The sequence below is a fragment of the Passer montanus genome, unplaced genomic scaffold (assembly GCF_014805655.1).
Source record: "Passer montanus isolate IOZ18808 unplaced genomic scaffold, ASM1480565v1 scaffold25, whole genome shotgun sequence".
NCBI lineage: Eukaryota > Metazoa > Chordata > Aves > Passeriformes > Passeridae > Passer > Passer montanus.
Window position 1 is genome coordinate 8,032,974 of NW_024367149.1, and position 19,186 is coordinate 8,052,159.

Below are 19,186 nucleotides of genomic sequence, written 5' to 3' on the forward strand. Positions count from 1 at the left end.
CGGGGCCTCACCCGCGGCATCGCCACCCGCGCGGGGCGGCCCCGCCACCGCGCGCCGCTTCCGCGCACGCCCTGGACCGTGCGGGGCCCGCCGCCGGAGGTGCTGGCGGAGATGGCGGAGCCGCGGCCGGTGCGGGAGCAGGTGGAGCTGGACACCGTCACGTACGCGGAGCGGCTGCACTACGTGCCCGGCCTGGCCCGGCCGCGCTTCCCGGCCTGGGAGCGCGGCTGGCGCGACCCCTGGCACTCGCCGGGGCCGCGCTACGAGGAGATGCCGCTGTACAAGGAGCGCGGGTGCTACATCTGCCACCAGGGCGTCCGCATGCTGGAAGGTACCCGCGCTGCCCCCTTGCCAAGCACCCGCCCTGCTCCTCCTGCCAGCCTGGCACAGAGTGTAAAACACTGTGAAGAGCCTGCCCAGCGCCGTGAGCGGGGCGGCCTCGGTCACAGGGAGAAGTGGCTGGGGTTGGAGGGGTCCTGGAGCGTCCCCGCTGTGTGACAGACAGATCGCCTCGGGTTGTGTTTCCAGGAGTGCGGCAGGCGCAGTGGCTCACCAAGACGAAGCTCGTGGAGGGTTTGCCCCCAGCCGTGCAGGGCATTGTGGATAACCCGGCTCTTGGGCTCCAGGAGCTCGAGGAGAGGGCGAAACACATGGTGTCCCACGCGCGGCTCTGGGACACCAGAGAGGTTGCTCCCAGGAGGGAGCGGTATTGGTGAGTCCTCAGCTGTAGGGGAGGTTTCAAACTCTACAGAGACAATTCATACACAGCTCTTCTGGGGAAGGAGGGTCTGCTGTGCAAGACCCTCTTCATCAGATTGTCAGACAAATAAAACAACAGCCAAAGCAACAAAGAAAACCCAATTCTGAATATTGCCAGTAGCACTGACATAAATATTACTACTAGATCAAAGCTTCTTTCAGGCCAATGTCACTCTGTTTCAACTCAAGATCTACTAGCTGATGCAGAGTATCAGTTTTTAAAATAATTGTTAAGCATTACCTCTGCCAACTTGAAACAGGCCTGGTGTGTGTGTGATACCAATCTGCAATCTCTGTTAACTGTTGGGGAGTGTTATGCCATTGTATGTTTTACATACAGTAATTTTACAGCATTTGTGCCCCAGAAGCATCTGCCTGCTATTATGATCTCATTTTTATGTAACTGTTTCTTTTCTTGTTTTACAGCCCAGTGCTGTTTGAAAACCTGATACATATATGCCGGTTAATGTCTGGGAAGTATCCTTCTCTGAGTAAAAGGATGTTGGCTAGAAACTTCAGGATAGCAGCAACATGGGAAAGAGGTCAGTTGCTGCTGTGGTGGAAGCATTTAGTTCTGTAAGATAAGAGGGGCAGCAAAGCTTCTGGCTTTAAGGCTAAGGGCTTGGAAAAAAATTAAACAATTTCTGGAGCCAGGTAATTCTTTCTGGTTTAAGTAGCACTGTTGGCATGGGCAGCCTTGGATGATGGCAGGATGCTGTCCCTGAGGAGATTATTAGGTGTTAATCAATATTGACAAGATGGTGGGAGAAGGGAACCAATGTCTTAAACAAACCAAATTGTTTATTTTCTTGTGTCCTAAATTGGTGCTGTTGTTTTTCTAAGGATGTTTAGTTAAGAACTTAGCTCTAGCAATTAACATTGGCATTTTAGATGAAGAAGCTACAGCTGAGCTACTATTTAAGATGGGTTTGGAGGTGAGGGGGAGAGAGTGAGCCTTGCAGAACAGACTGGCAAAAGGAAATGTGCATCTTTCCCTGATGTTGTTTCACCAGCGTTTGACTGTAGCCTAATTTCCCTCCCCAGAATCCATCCTCCTTCAGGTCCGTGGCCTGAGTGGGATACTCATGAACTCTCAGACCCCAATAGCACCGGTAGCCTCCAAGGAGGAGATAGTGGCCACCAAAGAGCACGTTCTGGAGACCTTCTATCCCATTGCACCTACCATCGATCTGCAGGAGGTGAATGTGTACAAAGAGCTCAATGACACCGGTCAGTGCTGATGATAATTGTCTGTGTTTGGGTTAGCCTGGCACTCCTGGTCCTTCTGGGGGCAGTGAGAGTAGGGAGTGTGTGGGAATGAGGGGACAGGTTTGCAGTGCAAGTGCTCCAGACCTGTGGTGTGTATAGCGTTGCCTAAGCAGGGCTGAGGACAAAACTCAAACCCCAGCAAACTGCTTGAGCAGTTCCTGAAGATAAAGGGAGAAAGCCTTGGCTGCCTGCTGTCTTCCTGAGCTGTTTCTGACATGAGTGTGTGCCCTTTAGGTTTCAGAGATGGTTATCCCTACTCTCATCCTCACACCCTGTTCTTCCTGGAGTCTGCCAACGTGCGCACGGACAGGTTCAGACCGGAGCAGCTCCGCGCTAAAATGCTGATGTTTGCTTTTGGCAACGCGCTGGCCAGGGCCAGGGCGCTCCACGGGGTACGTATGGGAGCCTGCTGCTGGGCCTCTCTCCTTCCTCTGCTGCAGACAGTGCAGGGAGGCCCGAGAGCCCCTTTCACATCCAGGCTCCCCAGTGCAGAGGTGAAAACCCAGCCTTCAGAATTCCAGAAATCCACTGCTGAGCAATGAGCGTGTTTGTGATGCAGCAGGGTGGTATGGGCAGGAACCAGGGAATAAGTTCAGCTGTGAAACTCTAACCCATCCCACAGCTCAGTATGTAAATTGACAGTTCATTGCTGGCTTAGGGAGGAATTTTAATTAAAATACAAAATCTACATTCAAAACTTGTTTGACTAGAGTAATTTTCTGGGCAAGGTAACAATATATTTATTAAAATCTTGGCTTTAAACCAACCCAAAGATGCAGAATCAGCAAGTACTCATACAATTTCTGTTGTAACTAGCTTTTGAAACATTCTCCCCCACATGCTCCTTCTTTTCCTAGAATGATCCCAAGGTTTTGGAACAGCCAGTAGTGGTGCAAAGCATTGGCACAGATGGACAGCTCTTCCAGTTCATGGTGTTCCAGTTAAATACAACAGACCTTGTCTCTAATGATGGCATAAAAAATCTGGTCTGGATTGACTCTGATCAGAACCTGTATGAGAGAGCCCAGTGTGTCCCAGAAGTCAAGAAGAGAGTTGTTACGGTAAGGAAATCTTGGGAAATGGTGGTGGAAATGCTGCCCTTTCACCACAGCTGGGGTCTGGGAGCTGGCACAGAGCTGCAGCTGGTTTTAAACTGGGGGGACCCGAAGGGGACACTGGCCTCATTTTTACCTGAGCAGGTGTTTCTGAGGAGACAATTCCTGAGTATTTGTAGTGCTGATGTGTGACATGCCAAGCTCAATGTGAACTCCTGCATACAGATACCCCCAGCTGAAATCCACCATCTCACAGTGTGCTTGTTCAAAGCCAGCTCTGAGGAAAGGAGCTGTCACAAGAGACCATCAGCCTCTCTGGGGAGTAAAGAGAGCACAGAGCTGCCAGTACTGGTTATACTGGGAGGGCATCTCCCTCACAGGCAAAGGGGTTCTGCCCTCTGAGATTGACACCAGTGGAAGTACCCCCACCCAAACCCTTCTGGGGAGGGAGAGCACAATTTGGAAGCTGCCATGCCTGAAAGTCTCATTCAAGCATGTTTAAAGCCGTTGTTTGTCTACATTAATCACTTCACTGCAAACTGAGCATCCGTGTCTTTTTCTCTGCAGAAGCCCGCTGGAATTTCTGGCTTTCAGCCAGACACATTCAAGAAGTTTCTGGCACTGTATTTGCATGGAACTGTGTGAAATTCAGCTCAAATGAAAATACTTCACCAACTGTACCTGCTGCTTCTCTTTGCCAGAACCATCGTATAATTAAAGAAAGGTGGATTAATTTACTTTAAAAAATAAATTATATTGTTACTGAAAGTAAAATTTTTTTTTAAAACTAAATAGTACATGAAGAAACTCTTTCATTTTAGGGGCTCACCTCTGGATTTGGGTTAGAGGAGTCGTCAGATGCATCCTCCTGCACTCTTCCTCCATTGCCTGGGAAGAACATAAGCCAGTCATTATTCCTCTGCGCAGGCTCTGCTCTCAGTGTGCTTCTGCACAGAGCCAGACTCAAACCTATTCCTGAGGTTGCTTTGAGTCCCTCTGAATGCAGGAGAGACTTACAAAGCTTCAAGGGGAAAGCCTGAGCCACGAGGCTTTTTCATTCTGCCTGGCTTTGACTTTGTTTTACTCCTGGCTGCCGTGGGATGCGTCGTGCTGCCCTGTGCTTAGTTCCCAAAGCACTTAATCGGAGGGATTGCTTTGTTGGATCTGTAGAACCACAGTCCTTTTATCCCCCAATCCTGGATGAAGAGACCTGTGCATTTGGGGAAAGTGGTGTAGAATGTAGCGGGAAACTTTGGTGCCTGTAGCTGGTATTTGCTGCTAAAAATACAAAGGAAGAATTTCTTCCTGCCACACAGAGTTAACTGAGCAGGAAGCATATTCTTTTTAACATGGGGGGATTAGTGTGGGTTTTGTAAAATGAAAGCTAAATTAGCTGCAGCCAAATGTAGAATGTTTTGCAGTTCTGGTACCCTCCAGCACATGGGAAGGGAGAGGACAGCCTGCGCTATTTTAAGGTGTGGAAGAGCACATTTCCAAGAAATTTATCTCACTTCAGTGTCTTGTGTCAGAGGCTGGTCTGTGCTTTGTGCTCCCTGGCCATCTGGATGAACACCCCAGTTGTGTGCTCCAGCCCCAGTCCATCAGGCAGCTCCACTCTGCAGGGTTTGGGAATGTTCACTGGTCACATTTGAGATCAACAATTGCACCCTGTAAATTGGGATGCAGTGGCTGCAGGCTAAATTAACAAATCCCTCCATAGTTAGCAGAAGTGCTTGAAAGAGAAAAAAACCTCATAAGCATTGCCCTGCTCTGCATCATCTTAATCCTGCCTGCTCGAGGGATGCCTAACTCAGCTCATCGGAGTAAATCTGTTCAGGTCTGTGGTTTGCAGCCAGGTGTTTGGGAATACATTTTAACAGAGCTGTGCTCTGTGGAGCCTGTCACACGCAGTGGGTGTTTCTTTCTCGGGCTGCTGGCTGCCTGCTGTGTCACACGGACCCTGCCTGACATCCCCTCGCTCTTCCAGCTTCGGGTCATTACCCGTCCCAGGGAGGAAGCCCTGTAGGGCAGCCAGCTGCCCGTTAGCATTCCTGAGGAGAGAATTTCCCTGAGGAAGCCTGGTGGAAGAGCAGCTGTGCTGGAGAGGGGTTGTGTAGAGGTGAAACACCTCATGTGCTTCTCGTAGATGTGGGAATTTGTGGGGATGGTCTGTCTGGAAGAGGCAGAGTCCCTTCAGCTGCTTTTGCCTCTCAACAAAGACATCTCTGTCAGGGCAGGCAGTTGAAGGGGAGAGACTGAGGGAAGCTGAAACCCTGCTGTGCCCAAGCGGAGCTGAGACAAAGCACAAGCACGGGGAGGGATGGACGAAGGCAGAGCAAAGGCAGTTTTGAAAAACAGCGGAAGCAGGGAGACCTGGGATGGTCGGCAGGAAAACAAGGCTTCAGGGTTGTGTGAGGCATCAGGAAGCCACGGCAGGCAAGGGGATCATACATGAGGGGGTGAGGCCATGTCCCTGCTTTGCTGGGGCACAGCCACCTCACCTGAGGCCGGGGAGAAGTGGTACTCCTGTTGCTGGAAGGAGCAGCTGATCCTTGTGCAGGGAATGCTCCTCTGCGAGCCCGGAGGGGAGCTCAAGGTGGGCATGAGTGGAGCTCCCAGCTTGGCACCTGGTCACTTGAGGCCGGGGGGAAAGTGGTACTTGAGTGTTTCTGGAAGGAGCAGCTGATCCGTGTGCAGGGAATGCTCCTCTGCGAGCCCGGAGGGGAGCTCAAGGTGGGCATGAGTGGAGCTCCCAGCTTGGCACCTGGCACAGATGCTCAGGCTGGCCTGTCGTGGTCCTTGAACCAGGCAGCCCCCACCACCTGTCCTTGTGTCCTGCTGCGCTTCCCAAGGCTCCGTGCACGGCTCAGCTCTCCCAGTTCCTCCAGCGTGGCCTGCTGGAATGGGCCCAGCTGAGCCAGGCGGGGTGGGGAGCCCAACAATGGGGCACAGAGGCACATCTGGGTTGGCATCAATAAGTTATAAAGGCTCGTCAGGAGACGAATGGCGTTACCTCAGCACGGACCAGGGCCAGGCATTAACTTTTCATGATCGGCAGCCAGGGAAGCAGAACGTGCAAGAATGGGGTGGCAGGAGCCCGAGGAGAGGAGGCAGAGGAGCCTGGCTGCCCTCAGGAGAGCTCTGCAGGACCCAGGGGAGCCTGGCTGCCCACAGGAGAGCTCTCCACCACTCCACACTGCCTTCCCCTGAACCGCTCCCACTGCAAAATCCAGCTCCACAGGCTGCACACATCATGCCAACAAGTACACACCGTGCTCAGCCTGGAGCCCCTGGTTGTTCTGATCCTCCTCCTGCATTTAATTTAATGAAAACTAATGGGGGAGACAATTATCCCTGAGGCTGGGCTCAGGAGACGTTTCTAGGAGGGAACTTGGCAGTTTCATGGTGATATTTAATAATACCAGCCTGTAACCCTTAAGAACCAACAGGAATGACTTTTCTGTGCCCCACAATAAAAACACAACGGGCAGCAGGGCAGGAGCCTGCTGCTCTGGGCAGCTGAGCAGGGCCTGGGTAGACAGGGGTGGCCCCAGGGGTCTGGGAGGGCAGGGCTTCCTCATCAGCCTCAGGGGCCATGAAACCAAGTGATGGACAATGCTCACACTATTTTCTGCAAAGCACAGGGGGACGTGATTGCCTGGACCAAACCCCACACTGGGGATAGCTGCACATGGATATCTGTGGTATTACCCTGGAAGCAAACCTGCCCAGGCAGCGCAGGGTGCAAACTCACCCTGCTCCTCTGCTGATGGGCTGTGCAGGCACAATGGTGATTCCCAAAGATTCCCAAACCCAGCAGGCATCCAATGCATTGCCTCCTTGCCTTTCTCCAGGAGCCTCCACAACCACAGGGTGCTCGCTGCTGGAATTCCAGCCCTGACGTGGCTGTGGGTGCCAGTGCCAGGGGGGAGCATTCCCAGGAGCAGCAGAGCTCCAGGATGGCCCCCCAAGCCCACAGCCCACGCCTGAACACTCCCACAAGCAGGGAGAGAGCTCACAGCCAGCCACGTCCTGCCCCAACTAGTCAAAGGCAGAGAACAAGTCCCACACAGCAGCTCCTGGCACTTGCAACCACCCATCCAAAGGCCTAAAATTTCCCAATCTTTCCCCCAGCCTCTGATGCTGCCCATTGGGGAACCAGGTTGGGTTGCCCGGGTTTCTCCATCCCCAGGAGCTCCTGGAGCTGCTTGTTCCTGTGTGGGTGCACACACCCACCCAGCACTGCAGCTCTTGCCCAAGAAGAGGGTCACAGATCTCACTGCAAGCTCAGTATTTATATATTTGAAAGCAACACTCGTGTATTCCCCTCCTTTCTTACGTCCCAGCAGTGCAGGACTGGCAAAGGGAAGGAGCAGCACCCAGCTCCTGGCCCAGAGAGACTCCACCACACTGGTATCCCAACTCCTCCAGCCTCTAACGAGCAAAGCCTGGGGAGCAGTGTACCAAAATTCCCATTTTAGCCCCTAAAACATCCTTCTCTGCCTGCAGCCTGATGGGCTGGGTGTGGGGAGGGCAAGAGTCCAGCCAGAACATCCTCAGCCCAGTGCAGAAAACACTGACCATTTCTAGGGTAAATTTTCAAAATGCTTAAAAAACCAAAAACAATTCCAAGAAACAAACAGGCATCACTAAACCTCACCCAGGTCCTGAACTGCATTCTGAATGGTCCTGAATCCCTCTGGTGTTTTGAATTCCCAGGCTCATTAAGCCCCCCTAAAATGCCACCTCAGCTCTGAATCACCTCACTCCTGCACCCCAAATCTGGGGTTTGGCCCTTGATGAAGGCTGGAAAAAAATACCCAACTCCCACCCTGGGTCTGGCAGCAAACACCAGGAACAAACTGCAGAGCACCGAAATCAAATGTTTATGTTGATATTTATTACAGCAGGGGAGGGGGGAGAAGGAGGGGGAACCGTTTCATTCAAAAAACCATCCCATACCAATGAAGACAATAATTTAGCTATTCATTTTAAAATACATTAAAACCGGTCCTTTCATTTCCTCACATCAGAACAAAAATAAGAAAAAAAAAAGGAAAAAAGCCCCCCACACCTAAACAAGATGTAAAGTGGAAAAGGTAAAAATTTGACCCCTTGGGGAGCCCCTGGGTATGCAATGCAACAAATCTGCATTAATTGGAAAATATTAACCTGACTGTAACTATGAGACTGACACCCTCAGACCCACCCATCCCACCCACCCCTCCCTCCCTCCTGACTTTCTACAGGTAAAGCAGAATGAAAATGCCTAGGAAAAAGAAGGCAAACATTAAAAAAAAATATTATTCGTATTACACACTAAAAAAAAAAGTTGTTTTGTCATCTCATGTCTTGCAGTCAGAATAATAAAAACAAGCCAAATGTCCCCCAAAAACATTTCAATGAAGGGGTGCGGAAAAAAGACATCCCTTTAATAAAACATTATCAACAAATATCGTACACAAACTACAATGTATAATAATTATTTTTTTTTTCCCCTCTCGGTAATTTTCGAACCAGACTACAAGGTAAGAAAAAACACTGAAACAAGATACAATGCTTTCAATAATCCGCACAAAGGTCAAATCCAAGGGAGAGAATATTTTACAGAATATGATATACATGGAGCAGAAATGGGAGCTGGAGAAAAACCAAGACCAAACTACAGGGTAGTGTCATGTACAGAGATCCCAACCCGCCGCCTTGGCTCGTCCCTTCCTCTCCCACCAGAAGGAAGGGCCTTCGATGCTTGCCATTAATTTTTATTTTCTTATTACAGAGCGAGCCTACAGAATAGCAAGGTTACATTTTAACAACAAGAATTCCTTAAAAAATATCTCCATCCAGTTCCAAATCATAGATAAGTGAAATTCTGACAAGAGCACATCTCTAAAGAAAAGAAACCCCCCTGCAAATACCCCCAAAGCAAATAAAACCCCCAGAAAATCCCAAAGTTAGCTGGAGATCACAGTTTCAAAGTCCCAGGTCAGATTAATCCTTTTTTTTCCTTTTGGGTGGATTTAAAAAAAAATTATTTAAAAAAATCTATTTTTGCAGTGAACCAGCTGAAGGATTCTGGGGAAGGGAGGGACAAGAGATTTCTTCTTGTACTCAGAGGAGGGGGAAAGACTAACACAGTGCATGCCACAGTCACAGAGAGCAAGATCACGATTCATTCGAGGATGTGATCCTGGAAGGGGTCACCTGCGTTAACAAGTTTATAACGAGGTGGTGGAGTCTCTTCCCCAAAGCAGATCTTGTTAACTGGAGGAGGAAGCGTTGTGCTGCAAACGAACAAAAAAAAAAAAAAAAAAAAACCCAAAAAAAAAAAGGGAAAAAAAAACCCAAAAACCAAAAAAAAAAAAGGAAAAAAAAAAAGAAAAACAGGCCTTCTGAACGAAAACCACCATTGTAAACTGTCCAGTTTATTTAAAAAAATGACTACAACAGAGACAACATGATTTCATATCTAGACTAGCTTCCTGGTGTCGCACGGCACAAACATACAACAGGTTCGGTTTCTGTCTTTATTTAAAAGAACAAAGCAAAGAGATCGGAGTTGGGTGCTAGAGGCTTCCGTTTGTTTCCAAAAAGAAGTGTCATGTACATATATAAACCCTTCTGCACAAAGAAGGGTCTTGTCATGTCTTGAAATATTTTAAGTTTTGTCCTTCATGTTTTATGGAATAAAAAGTTCAGCCTTTTTATTGCATGAAACTAAACCTGGGGTTTTGGCCCCCGCCACGCGTGTCCCTGCCCATACACCTAGCTTCTTCTTCTTCTTCTTCTTGCATAATTCGTTGAGATCCTCCGAACGGCAGCTGACTCTCTTGATCCTGGAGAGGAGGAGGGGGAGGGAAATCACACACTCATCGTCATGCTGGGGGAATACTGCAAGAGAGACAGAGCCACGGTGAGAAACCAGGTGGGTCAGAGCCCTGGATGTCGACGAGAGGGATGCAAAAGGAGGCTGGTGACAACTACCCTGCAACCTAATTGGATGTAATAAACCAGGAAGAGAGGATATGCTGGAGACTCCCATTTATCAGGGCCTAATCTGTGCTGTAACTCGCTTTTCCAGGAAGAAAATCAGCAGAACAGTATGGGGTGAGATGCAATTTGAAACAAATAATTAACATGCACATGTGTATATGCTGCTAATAGAGGGAGAAGAGGAGGGATGTCACCCACGGAGCCTCCAATTGGCCAGGCCAGCACAGCCACCTCTGCTCCAGCTCCTCTCCACCTGTGCACCCCATCCCACCACAGACCCCAAGCTTCCACCCACTGCCTCATTTCCTCCTGCCCACTTTCCTGCCCTGCAGCAGCTCCCACATGGCACAACCCAACTCCAAAAGGCAGCCACTGTGCCAAGGCCACCATCCCAGTGCTGGGAGTGTCCCCCCATCCCCAGGCAGGCACTCACTCACTCACTCACTCACATTGTCATTTTGGAAGGAATGGAGAAAGTTGCCTCCCAGCTCCCCGTCGTCTCTTGGAGTGCCCGGGGGATTGCTAATGCCACTTATGTTGTTTGGAGAATTCTGTGGGAGATGGGAGGTGGTGAGCAGGTCCCCACAGCCCCCCAGAATGCCACAGGGGCAGGATGATGCTGTGGGACAGGGCACAGCCCTGCCCTCCCCAGTCACATTCCCCGTGTCCCCATCCATCAGGGTCACAGCACCACCCCAGTGCTGAGGGCAGAGCCCACACACCCACCCTGCAACCAACCCCACTTACTTTTGGAAGTCCATCTATGTCTCCTGACCCTGCAGAGAGGGGAGAGAAAGGAGAAGAGCCTTACTGGGCCTGCAGCCATGGCCCTGTGGCTCCCACAGCCCCACTGACTTCCACCCAAAGGCTCTGCTTTGAGCGCTGGTGCCAGCTGGGGGCTGACCCCAGGACGGGAACAGGCACTGGGATGCTCTGCCAGTGTCCCCAGGGAATGGAGGACCAGCAAGGCTCACCTAATGATCCGTTCATGTGGTGGGGCTCCATCCCGCCCATGCCGCCCATGGGGCCGTCAGAGCCGGGGCCCATCGGGAACTGCGCAAGAAAAAGGTGACAAAACCAAAATCAGCCACGAAACAACCCCAAGCAGCTGCCACGGTGGCTCCTGAGGAATGTCCCTGCCCCAGCCATCCCCAGCAGGGCAAGGAGGGATGTCTCTGATACTGCAGAATCACTGAATTATTGAGGCTGCAAAAGTCCTTTGGGATCAACAAGTCCAACAGTGAACTCAGCACCCTGACTAAACCATCCCCTGAAGTGCCAGATCCACACATTTCTTGGACACTTCCAGGGATGGTGACTCCACTGCCCTGGGCAGCACATTCCAATGCTTGGCAACCCCTTCAATGACAAAAAGTTTCTGAATATCCAATCTGAACATTCCCTGGCACAACCTGAGGCTTTATCACCCCCAAGGCTGTGGGGCTCATGGTCCTCTGGATTCACCTATAAAATTTGGCTGGATGGTAACCCAGAGCTGCAGCACAGCATTCCAACCAGCATTCCCCAGGGTTTAAGGTTGCCCATATCCAACAAAACCCAGCACCTTGGCCGGAGCAGCAGGACTGCTGCTCTCTTAATAAGCATAAAAAATTAACAAAGTCGCCCAAGAGTTAATCGCTTTTTGATGGTTTGTTTTATTTCTGTTTTGTAACAAATGGCTGAAATCAATTAAACTGCTTTACTCTCAACTGATGAAGTTAATTATGATTTGTTATGGTATCTGATATGTAAATTATTAGAAAGCAGACTTACATTCGATCGACTGCCTGCGGGCGGTACTGGATTAATCATTGTGTAGATGTTGTCACTTGAATTTGTTGAATCTGTGGAACAGTGAAGCCCAGTAAGTCGGGTGATTAATTCATTTCTTAATTAAAACAAACTCATGCCACTTGAACTCATTCTTTTGTATTTTATCACCCAAAATTCCCTCTAACTACCACCATTTTCTGGTTAATTTGTATTTAATGAAGATCCACAAAGTTTTTAATCACAGAAATTCAACTGTGAAAAATAATTCAACTACTGGCTGGGAAGGGTGGGGAGGTAATTCCTCACCTTCTTGAGCCCCACAGCATCAAAACCCACAGGGGGATGGAGGAACATTCCCAAATGCAACCCCAAAGTCAAGAAGCCCATGCTACTCACTTCCCAGAAAGCCAAAAGCCACAAAAATTGGTCATTACCAACAGGGCAGGGATGGCCCTGGAGAGAGAGGGGTCTCAGAGGGCTCGTACCTGCAGGACTGGGCATGATGGGTGTCCCTGGAGGGCCACCGCCGCCGGGCGGACCCTGCGGAAACAACGCCGGTGTCAGACGTGCAAACATGAGCACTGCCCCCCTCTCCATGTTCTCAAACACCTCCCAAACCCCCAACCCCAGCCCAGTGCCACCTCCCATGGCACTGACTCCCCCCAAACCACAGGAACTCAAGATGAAAGAGCAGGGGCAGGACTCACCACGTATGTACCAGGCGATGAAGAAGAGTATGGGATCTGCAGGGACAAGAGAGACAGGTTCAGCCATGGGCTGGATCCCAGCTAAGACCCCCTGTGCCCCTTCAGCCTGGCCAGGATGGGAGTCCCAGCAGCCTAAGGAAGAGGCTGGGGAACCCCCACTCATTAGCTAATGGGGAATGATCCCATTTGCAGGAGCCTTCCCAAGCAACCCAAGGTACTCACTGAGTTAGCACTGCTGGGGTTCGGCCACGGTCTGCCAGCACCCGGCCCCCTGGGGACAAAATTAAAACGGGAAAAAAATAAATGCTGTGTTTTTCTGTCAGTCCCGAGCCAGTGGTGAAACCTCCCAGTGTGGGGATTGCCTTACATGTTAATTCCAGGCATGCCAGGGCCTAGGGAGTTGGGTGGAGGTCTCATGCCGCTGCCGTAGTTCTGCAACGATAACCAAGGGTCAGTCTACCGTAACGGGCAGGGACACCAGAGAGGCAAGAGAAAGGGGGGGAAAAAGCCAATAAACACACAAAAAACAAGCGGGTCTGTGTGCAAAAATGAGCTTAAAAAAAAATTAATGACGACGAACATAAGAGGCAATTGTGTTTATAAAAAAAACCCAGGCAGCTGAATATGGATGGGAGCCAGACTGAGCCCCAAAGTTCCCCCTCCCTGCTCTCTGTGGAGGGAAAACATCCCCCTCCCAGCTCCACAATTCTGTTCACAGCCCCCAGCGCCAGCAACAGCCTTTTGGATTTTTCCCTTTGTGCAGGAGAAAACAGGGGCAGGAGGAGGAGAAAAGGCACCACTTGGAAGGTTCCTGCTGCAGTGTAAGGATGAGGAAAGGCTGCATGAGCTCTCCCCGAGATGGAGCACTCCTTGCTCCCTGGATGACTGCTGGAGTAGGGAACACCAAGCCAGGCTTGTTTTTCTGCTGCTCCCCAGCTCTGTGCTCCATCCCCCGGGGCAGATCTGCAGCCGTGGGGAGCGGGCGAGGGCAGGCAGCCCCCTGGGCCCCCTCTCCTGCCTTATTCCTCCCTGGCTTAGCCTCCAGCTGGGACTGGGAGCCTCAGATCTGCATCCCTCATCTCCTAAAACCAGCTCTAGTACAAAGCCGAGCCCAAGGCAGTGGAGGAAGAGGAATCCCCCGAATGCTGTGCTCCATTTGGTCTGTGCTTTGCTCCGTGTGCCCTCCAGGCGACGTGCAGCCAGATTTAGGTCGCGCCGCCACTCTTCCCCTCCCACCTCCCTCTCTTCTGTAATGCATCTTTTTGGACTGTGTTTCTGCCATTTAAAGAAAAAAATGCTACAGCAGGAGGAGGCCACTTCCTACACCACAGCCCCTTGGAGTTCTCCAAACTGGATTTTAAGTACAATACTTTAGTGTTGTCAATTTTTACCTGGATGTACGGATGCACCAGTGCACAGTGCACTGCTGAGGGCATCACCAAAGTTTGTTTTGAAGAGGCAGAAAAGGGTTTTCCCCAAACAAATTACCAGCAAGTCCTTAATTGATAGAAATTTCAGCCATTTACACTGAATAGCAGCATCAAACCCCTTGTTTCAAAAAGAAAAAAAAAAAAAGGGCTCAGCGTTTTTAATTGGAGCTGAAAGGCTGGAAAACGAAGCCAGCTGAAAGATGCTCAGGGAGAGTGAGGAGGGAACACAGCTGTGCTGAGCGACCTGGGCAAGGCACCACCAAAACCCAGGGAGCTACAAACCCTCTTCAGCTACAAACCCTCTTCATATTGGTGCTGGCAAACCCCGTCCTGGCTGCTGCAGAGCTACAAATGGGACTCTTAAAGGGAAAAAGGCAGCGGCAATCAGCTGAAAGGGATGATTCATCACTGCTGTGTAATAACGAGCTGCTGTCAGGACTCCAGGATGTCCTGGCTGGATGTTCTGAAGCCCTCTGGAATCGTTTGAGAAGTATTTAGGAAGGTCCCAATACAAAGCTAAAAGGAAAAACAAGCCCAGGGCACACAAGGCGTGAGGGGCTGCTGGGTCTGGGTGGGTATTTTTGGTGTCTGCCTGCGCAGGCGCCGATTCCTGGATGGCTGCAGGGAGGCAGCGCCTGCGGGTGCCAGATTGGGAAGCCCAGCGCTCCTCCAGGGAAAGGCTGCCTCTTAAAAAACCTCTCCCTAACGTACATACACAGGGAACGGCGGAGTCAAAAATAAAGCTCTGAACATTTCACAACTCCTGCCGGCTCCCAGAGCCGCCGCCATCCCACGCGGCGCTCAGGCGCGCTCGCCGCTTCCAAGTTTCGCGGCGAGCTCTGGAAGTGGGAAGCAGCCTCCCCCGGGCAAGCCGCCGCCGCTCGCCTTGGCGCAGGCCACGCTTGCAAATGCCTTTGTTTTTTTTTTTTTTTCCCTTCTTTTTGGGTGTAATCCTCCAGGAAAGGAGGATTTCAAGCACAGCGGCAGCGCTATGGGAGGGTTTGCCTGTGAAACGATTCTCGCGCGGGTTTTTCGTCCCCTGCCCTAGGATGGATCTGGGCATCTGTGGACACGGCTGAGCACCCCCGAGCATCATCCTCAGGTTGGTGCTAAAGACATGACACAACTCCCTCTTTACACAACATTCACTTATCTCAACAGTCTCCAGGGGAAAAACAAAACACAACTCCAGCGCGCCCGCTCATCTCCTGACAGACTCTGATCCTCGCACTACAAACTCCACGTAGGCGACGATGCAGAGAGGATAAACCTCCAACCAAAATATGGTAATCTGGTTTTGAAGTCTCGTAGAAGGAACAAACAGGAGTGAGTCAACAACAAGCCACTCCATAAAGTGAATCAACGAAACGACAGCATATATTAACCCAGATCTGCTTAATTTCAAGTTTACTCCCCTTTCCTGAAATAGAGAGCTCAAACAGGCAGAAGGAAGGGCAGGTGGAGGGGAACCTCGCAGGGGAAAGCCTTATTCCCTTTGCTGAAGGGATCTTTGCCATTTCTTTTTATTTATTAATTTCAAATTGCAAGGCTCCCTCCCCTTTCCTGCAGTTAGGGCTGTAACTGTTTCCCAGGCAGGCAGTGTAATGCACTCAAAGGCTGCTCCGGCGCGCAGCTAAGTGCCATCCCCTCTGACAGAAGGGCAGGAGGGAGGCTCTAATACCCTTAATGAGCTCTGAAGACCTCACTCCTGTTAAAAGGAGGGATTTCCAGATGCAAGACTAATGTAAAACACATTAACACTAATGGGGGGACAGGGCGTGGGGGGAACTCCCGAGCCCCAGGAGGTTGTGGGATGTGCTTTGGCACCGGGCTTACCTGCGGACCAGGACCCATGGGGCCCATCCCTCGCGGAGGATTCATCCTCTGCATGGGGCCGCCCATGTTGGGGTGCCCTGTTGGCAGGAAAGCAGGGGTGTTACACGGCGCCACAGCCACTCTGGCATCCCGAATTAACAGCTAATTAAGAACGTGACCCTCCTCTGCTGGGCTTACCTTGCTGTCGCGTGGGATCCATGGAATTGGGCAGCAATGGCTGTGTACCGGGAACAGCACCCGGGGGCTGTGAAAGCAAGGGAGAAAGATTAAAAAAACAAATCCTGCATCCCCCTGCATCCCACACCCCATCTTTGCCTCCCTCATCCTTCTGCAAACCCTCTCTAAACCCCAAACAAGGTGTTTCCCCCTCCCCTCATGCCAAATGCTGCTGTATTTTAGGAAAGCAGGGGAAAACCCGGGCTGAGCGGAGCAGCGGTGTCAAATCCAGCAGGGAAAGGTGACACACAGCACCAGGGCCAAACCAGGCAGTGATTCACTGGCCGTGGCAGGGAGATGCTCCATGTGCAGCAGAGCAAGGCCCCCTCCCCAAACTCACATTCCATGCAGGCAATGATGCTATTTAAGCTTCAAAGGCTACTCCAAACAGATAAAGGGGAAGAAAAATGCAGATACTGTCTGCCTGAGGGAAACAAACTGTAAACAGCTTTGCTACGCTGATGCCAGCACTGAGGATCCCCGTGTTGGAGCACAGCACAGGCCCTGGGTGCACATGGCTGTGCCGAGGCAAAATCAGCCCAATCCCAAGTTTTTTGCAGGCTGGAAGCTGGCAGCAGGAGGAAGATAAACCAGGAGGGTTGCAGAGGTGGATATTTACACTTCTGCTGCCCGACCTTCCTGCCTGCCTATTTATTCCTCTTGTCCCTCAGGATGTGACCATAACCTCGCTGAGCTCTGCTTAGGTACAAACATGTGTTTTTTATGTGGTGTTTGGGGGAAAAAAATGAAATCCTTCCAATTAACTTTACCCACTCCTGGATGCTTGATCCTGCTGTGGGAACAGCCTCCTCAAACCAGTCCCCCCTGCCTCTCCTGCCTGCCCAGCTCACTGTGCTCACCTGCAGCAGAGCTTGGGATGAGCCAAGAACCACTGCAGGATGGGGTCCTGTTAAAACTGACCCATGAGGAGGTGCAGTGAATTAATACCTCGTTAGATCATCCATCAGTGCCCTGGGTGGAAGGCTCTTCCAGCCATGGAGGTCCTCCATTAGCCCCTTCTGGGTTTTTCTCAGCTACATCTCAGCTGTCTCAGCACCAGTTAGCAAAGATTCAAGTCTCAAATCCAGCAAGCACAAACGCAGAGCAAGCTGGTCCATCCTACTTCCTGACTATCCTGCTCTTTCTGCTAATTAGGCCTACAGAAGAATCACGCTGATAGCCAAAAAACGAACTCCCAAGATAATTTTTGAACAGACACCATTGCTGCTCAAAGGAATTACGGGTTTCCTTTAATTTTCCTTTAGTGACAAGTTTGGTCATTACCCTATGGATCTGCATGGCATCATTGGCAAGGAGATGAATTCCTTAACCAAAGGCCACGCATGCTCCCAGGCAGGGCGTGGGGTGGAAGCCTCTGTCTGCAAGGCCAGAAAACAAACTGCCCTTGTATAAGCTGGGATAAGAGGATAAACCCAACCCAAAAAATTCAGCAGTGACCTGCCCTGCTTGACCCCGCCGCTGATCTAAACACTCGGTCAGCCCAGCAGCAGGATTATCTCCATCACTTTAATTTTCTGCGATTGCAGGGAAAATCCAGGCGGGCAGCGAGCACGCATCATGGCACAGCCCTGCTGGGAACACCAGTGCTGGAAAGCAGCACATTCCCCACTGCTGTTTCTATCCTGGATAGGCCCAAACCTCACACTAAAATTAAACCATCACCGTTAAGTGACACCTGATGATCCAGCACTAGGAAAAAAAAGCGTGACCAAGGAGGTGATGCTTGCCACACCAACCCAAGGAGCAGCTGCAGGACACCTGGCCCTCATCCCCCTTCCCAAATAACAGCTATCCCTGGGAAATGCAGAATCCTGGGAGAACAGTACCTGGTTGCCCATCCTGATGGGGGGCCGGGGACCTCCGGCGTAGCGCGGCGACATGAACGGCTGCAGGGACAGAAAAAGGGGTCAGGGCTGAGCCTGGGGAGCAGCACACTCCCCACGCACGCTGGTTAACCTGTACACACTGCTTTTGGTTTTTTGTTTTTTTTTTTTTTTTTTTTTTTTTTTCTGGAGACATCCTTTTTTAATAAGTGATGTTTCAAAAGGAAAAAAAAAAGAGAAAGGTGTCTGGAGTCTGTTTTTTAGACATTTTCTCTGTAGGTTTGTTGTTTGAGAGCGTGTTTGACATTGGCAATACTAGGTGAGGCTGTTAAAATTAGTGCATGGGAAACCCTGAGTGTTAGATAATGTTCAGGTTTAAATATATAGAGATATATTAAAAAAAAGTGGCAAATAAGCACATACAGACACGCACACACAAAAAAACCCCAGTGCTAAGTACTGAAAAAAAAAAAAAGAAGAAAGGCTTAATGCTACTTCTTTTTGCAACTGCTGCTACTAACAGAAGCTTAAAAATCCACATCAAGTTAAATTTCTCAGGCTACCTTGGGAAGGTAAAACAGTCTGATACCCACAACTGACTTCTCAGTCCATTGACAACTGCATATCCAAAAAACACCAAAAAAAAGGAAAAAAAGAGAGAAAAAAAAAAAAAAAAAAAAAGAAAAAAAAAGGAAAAAACCAACATTTTTCTTCGGAGCTGGGGTGCCCGGGGGGATGCTCCCCGGGGAGCTGGTACCCAGCATGCTTACAGAGGGGGAAAAAAGAAGTAAATCGAGCGCACGTCCCGGTTCACAGCCCTACCCATCACTAGTGTCTTTACCTGACTGTGGGGTCCCATCATGCTGTTAGGATTGTGGGGTGGAGGCTGTGCGTGTGGCGAGGGCTGTGACCCAGGCGGTCCCTGTGAGGTCAGACAGTAGAAGGAGGTTATAGATTAGCACATGAAAGCGCAGAAAGAGCTAAAAAAAGGATTCACGGGTGGACCTGTTCAGTCAGGGAGTCAGTTCTCCCGGCTTTAAATCAATTTTTTTTCCTTTTTTATTTAAATTGAGTTTCTATTCATTTGCAGCAGAACAATGAGTAATGATATATGCGAAAAAAATATATATTCAAAATCAGAACATCTGTCAAAATACAGTGGCCACACTGAGAGTAAACGGTCCAGTGGTTCAACCAAGTCTGCAATGATAAACACACAGGGAAACACTTTTCAGGGGCGTGCAATGAGGGAAAAAAATATTCAGGAGAGGACCAGAGAGGCTGGGGGGAAATAGAAAAACTAC

At 50.3% G+C, this 19,186-nt stretch overlaps 2 protein-coding genes across 5 annotated transcripts in view; one reads left to right on the forward strand and one right to left on the reverse strand.

The window, feature by feature from the left end:
* MRPL37 (mitochondrial ribosomal protein L37) overlaps positions 1-4,934 on the forward strand; it is a 5,039-nt gene extending 105 nt beyond the window's left edge. The window contains exons 1-8 of one of the 3 annotated variants that reach the window (XR_005627686.1): positions 1-331; positions 529-712; positions 1,186-1,301; positions 1,804-1,989; positions 2,263-2,420; positions 2,886-3,089; positions 3,651-3,807; positions 3,888-4,934. The exon at positions 1-331 is cut by the window's left edge and continues 105 nt beyond it. Coding sequence is in view for 1 of the 3 variants with exons in the window: in XM_039711548.1 (XP_039567482.1) it covers positions 1-331; positions 529-712; positions 1,186-1,301; positions 1,804-1,989; positions 2,263-2,420; positions 2,886-3,089; positions 3,651-3,728 (1,257 nt within the window). In the remaining 2 variants the exon portion in view is untranslated. The other 2 variants (XR_005627685.1, XM_039711548.1) reach the window with 2 other exon arrangements.
* Positions 4,935-8,494: 3,560 nt separating this feature from the next.
* SSBP3 (single stranded DNA binding protein 3) overlaps positions 8,495-19,186 on the reverse strand; it is a 54,192-nt gene continuing 43,500 nt past the window's right edge. Inside the window, exons 6-18 of one of the 2 annotated variants that reach the window (XM_039711425.1) lie at positions 18,724-18,804; positions 17,886-17,945; positions 16,000-16,066; positions 15,823-15,899; positions 12,924-12,988; positions 12,779-12,827; positions 12,557-12,592; positions 12,335-12,389; positions 11,850-11,920; positions 11,051-11,129; positions 10,824-10,852; positions 10,526-10,627; positions 8,495-9,974 (exon numbers count right to left, since the gene is read on the reverse strand). In XM_039711425.1, the coding sequence (XP_039567359.1) occupies positions 9,945-9,974; positions 10,526-10,627; positions 10,824-10,852; positions 11,051-11,129; positions 11,850-11,920; positions 12,335-12,389; positions 12,557-12,592; positions 12,779-12,827; positions 12,924-12,988; positions 15,823-15,899; positions 16,000-16,066; positions 17,886-17,945; positions 18,724-18,804 (801 nt within the window). In that variant the 3' untranslated portion in view covers positions 8,495-9,944. The remainder of the gene's footprint in view (positions 9,975-10,525; positions 10,628-10,823; positions 10,853-11,050; positions 11,130-11,849; positions 11,921-12,334; positions 12,390-12,556; positions 12,593-12,778; positions 12,828-12,923; positions 12,989-15,822; positions 15,900-15,999; positions 16,067-17,885; positions 17,946-18,723; positions 18,805-19,186) is intronic. The other variant, XM_039711426.1, reaches the window with a different exon arrangement.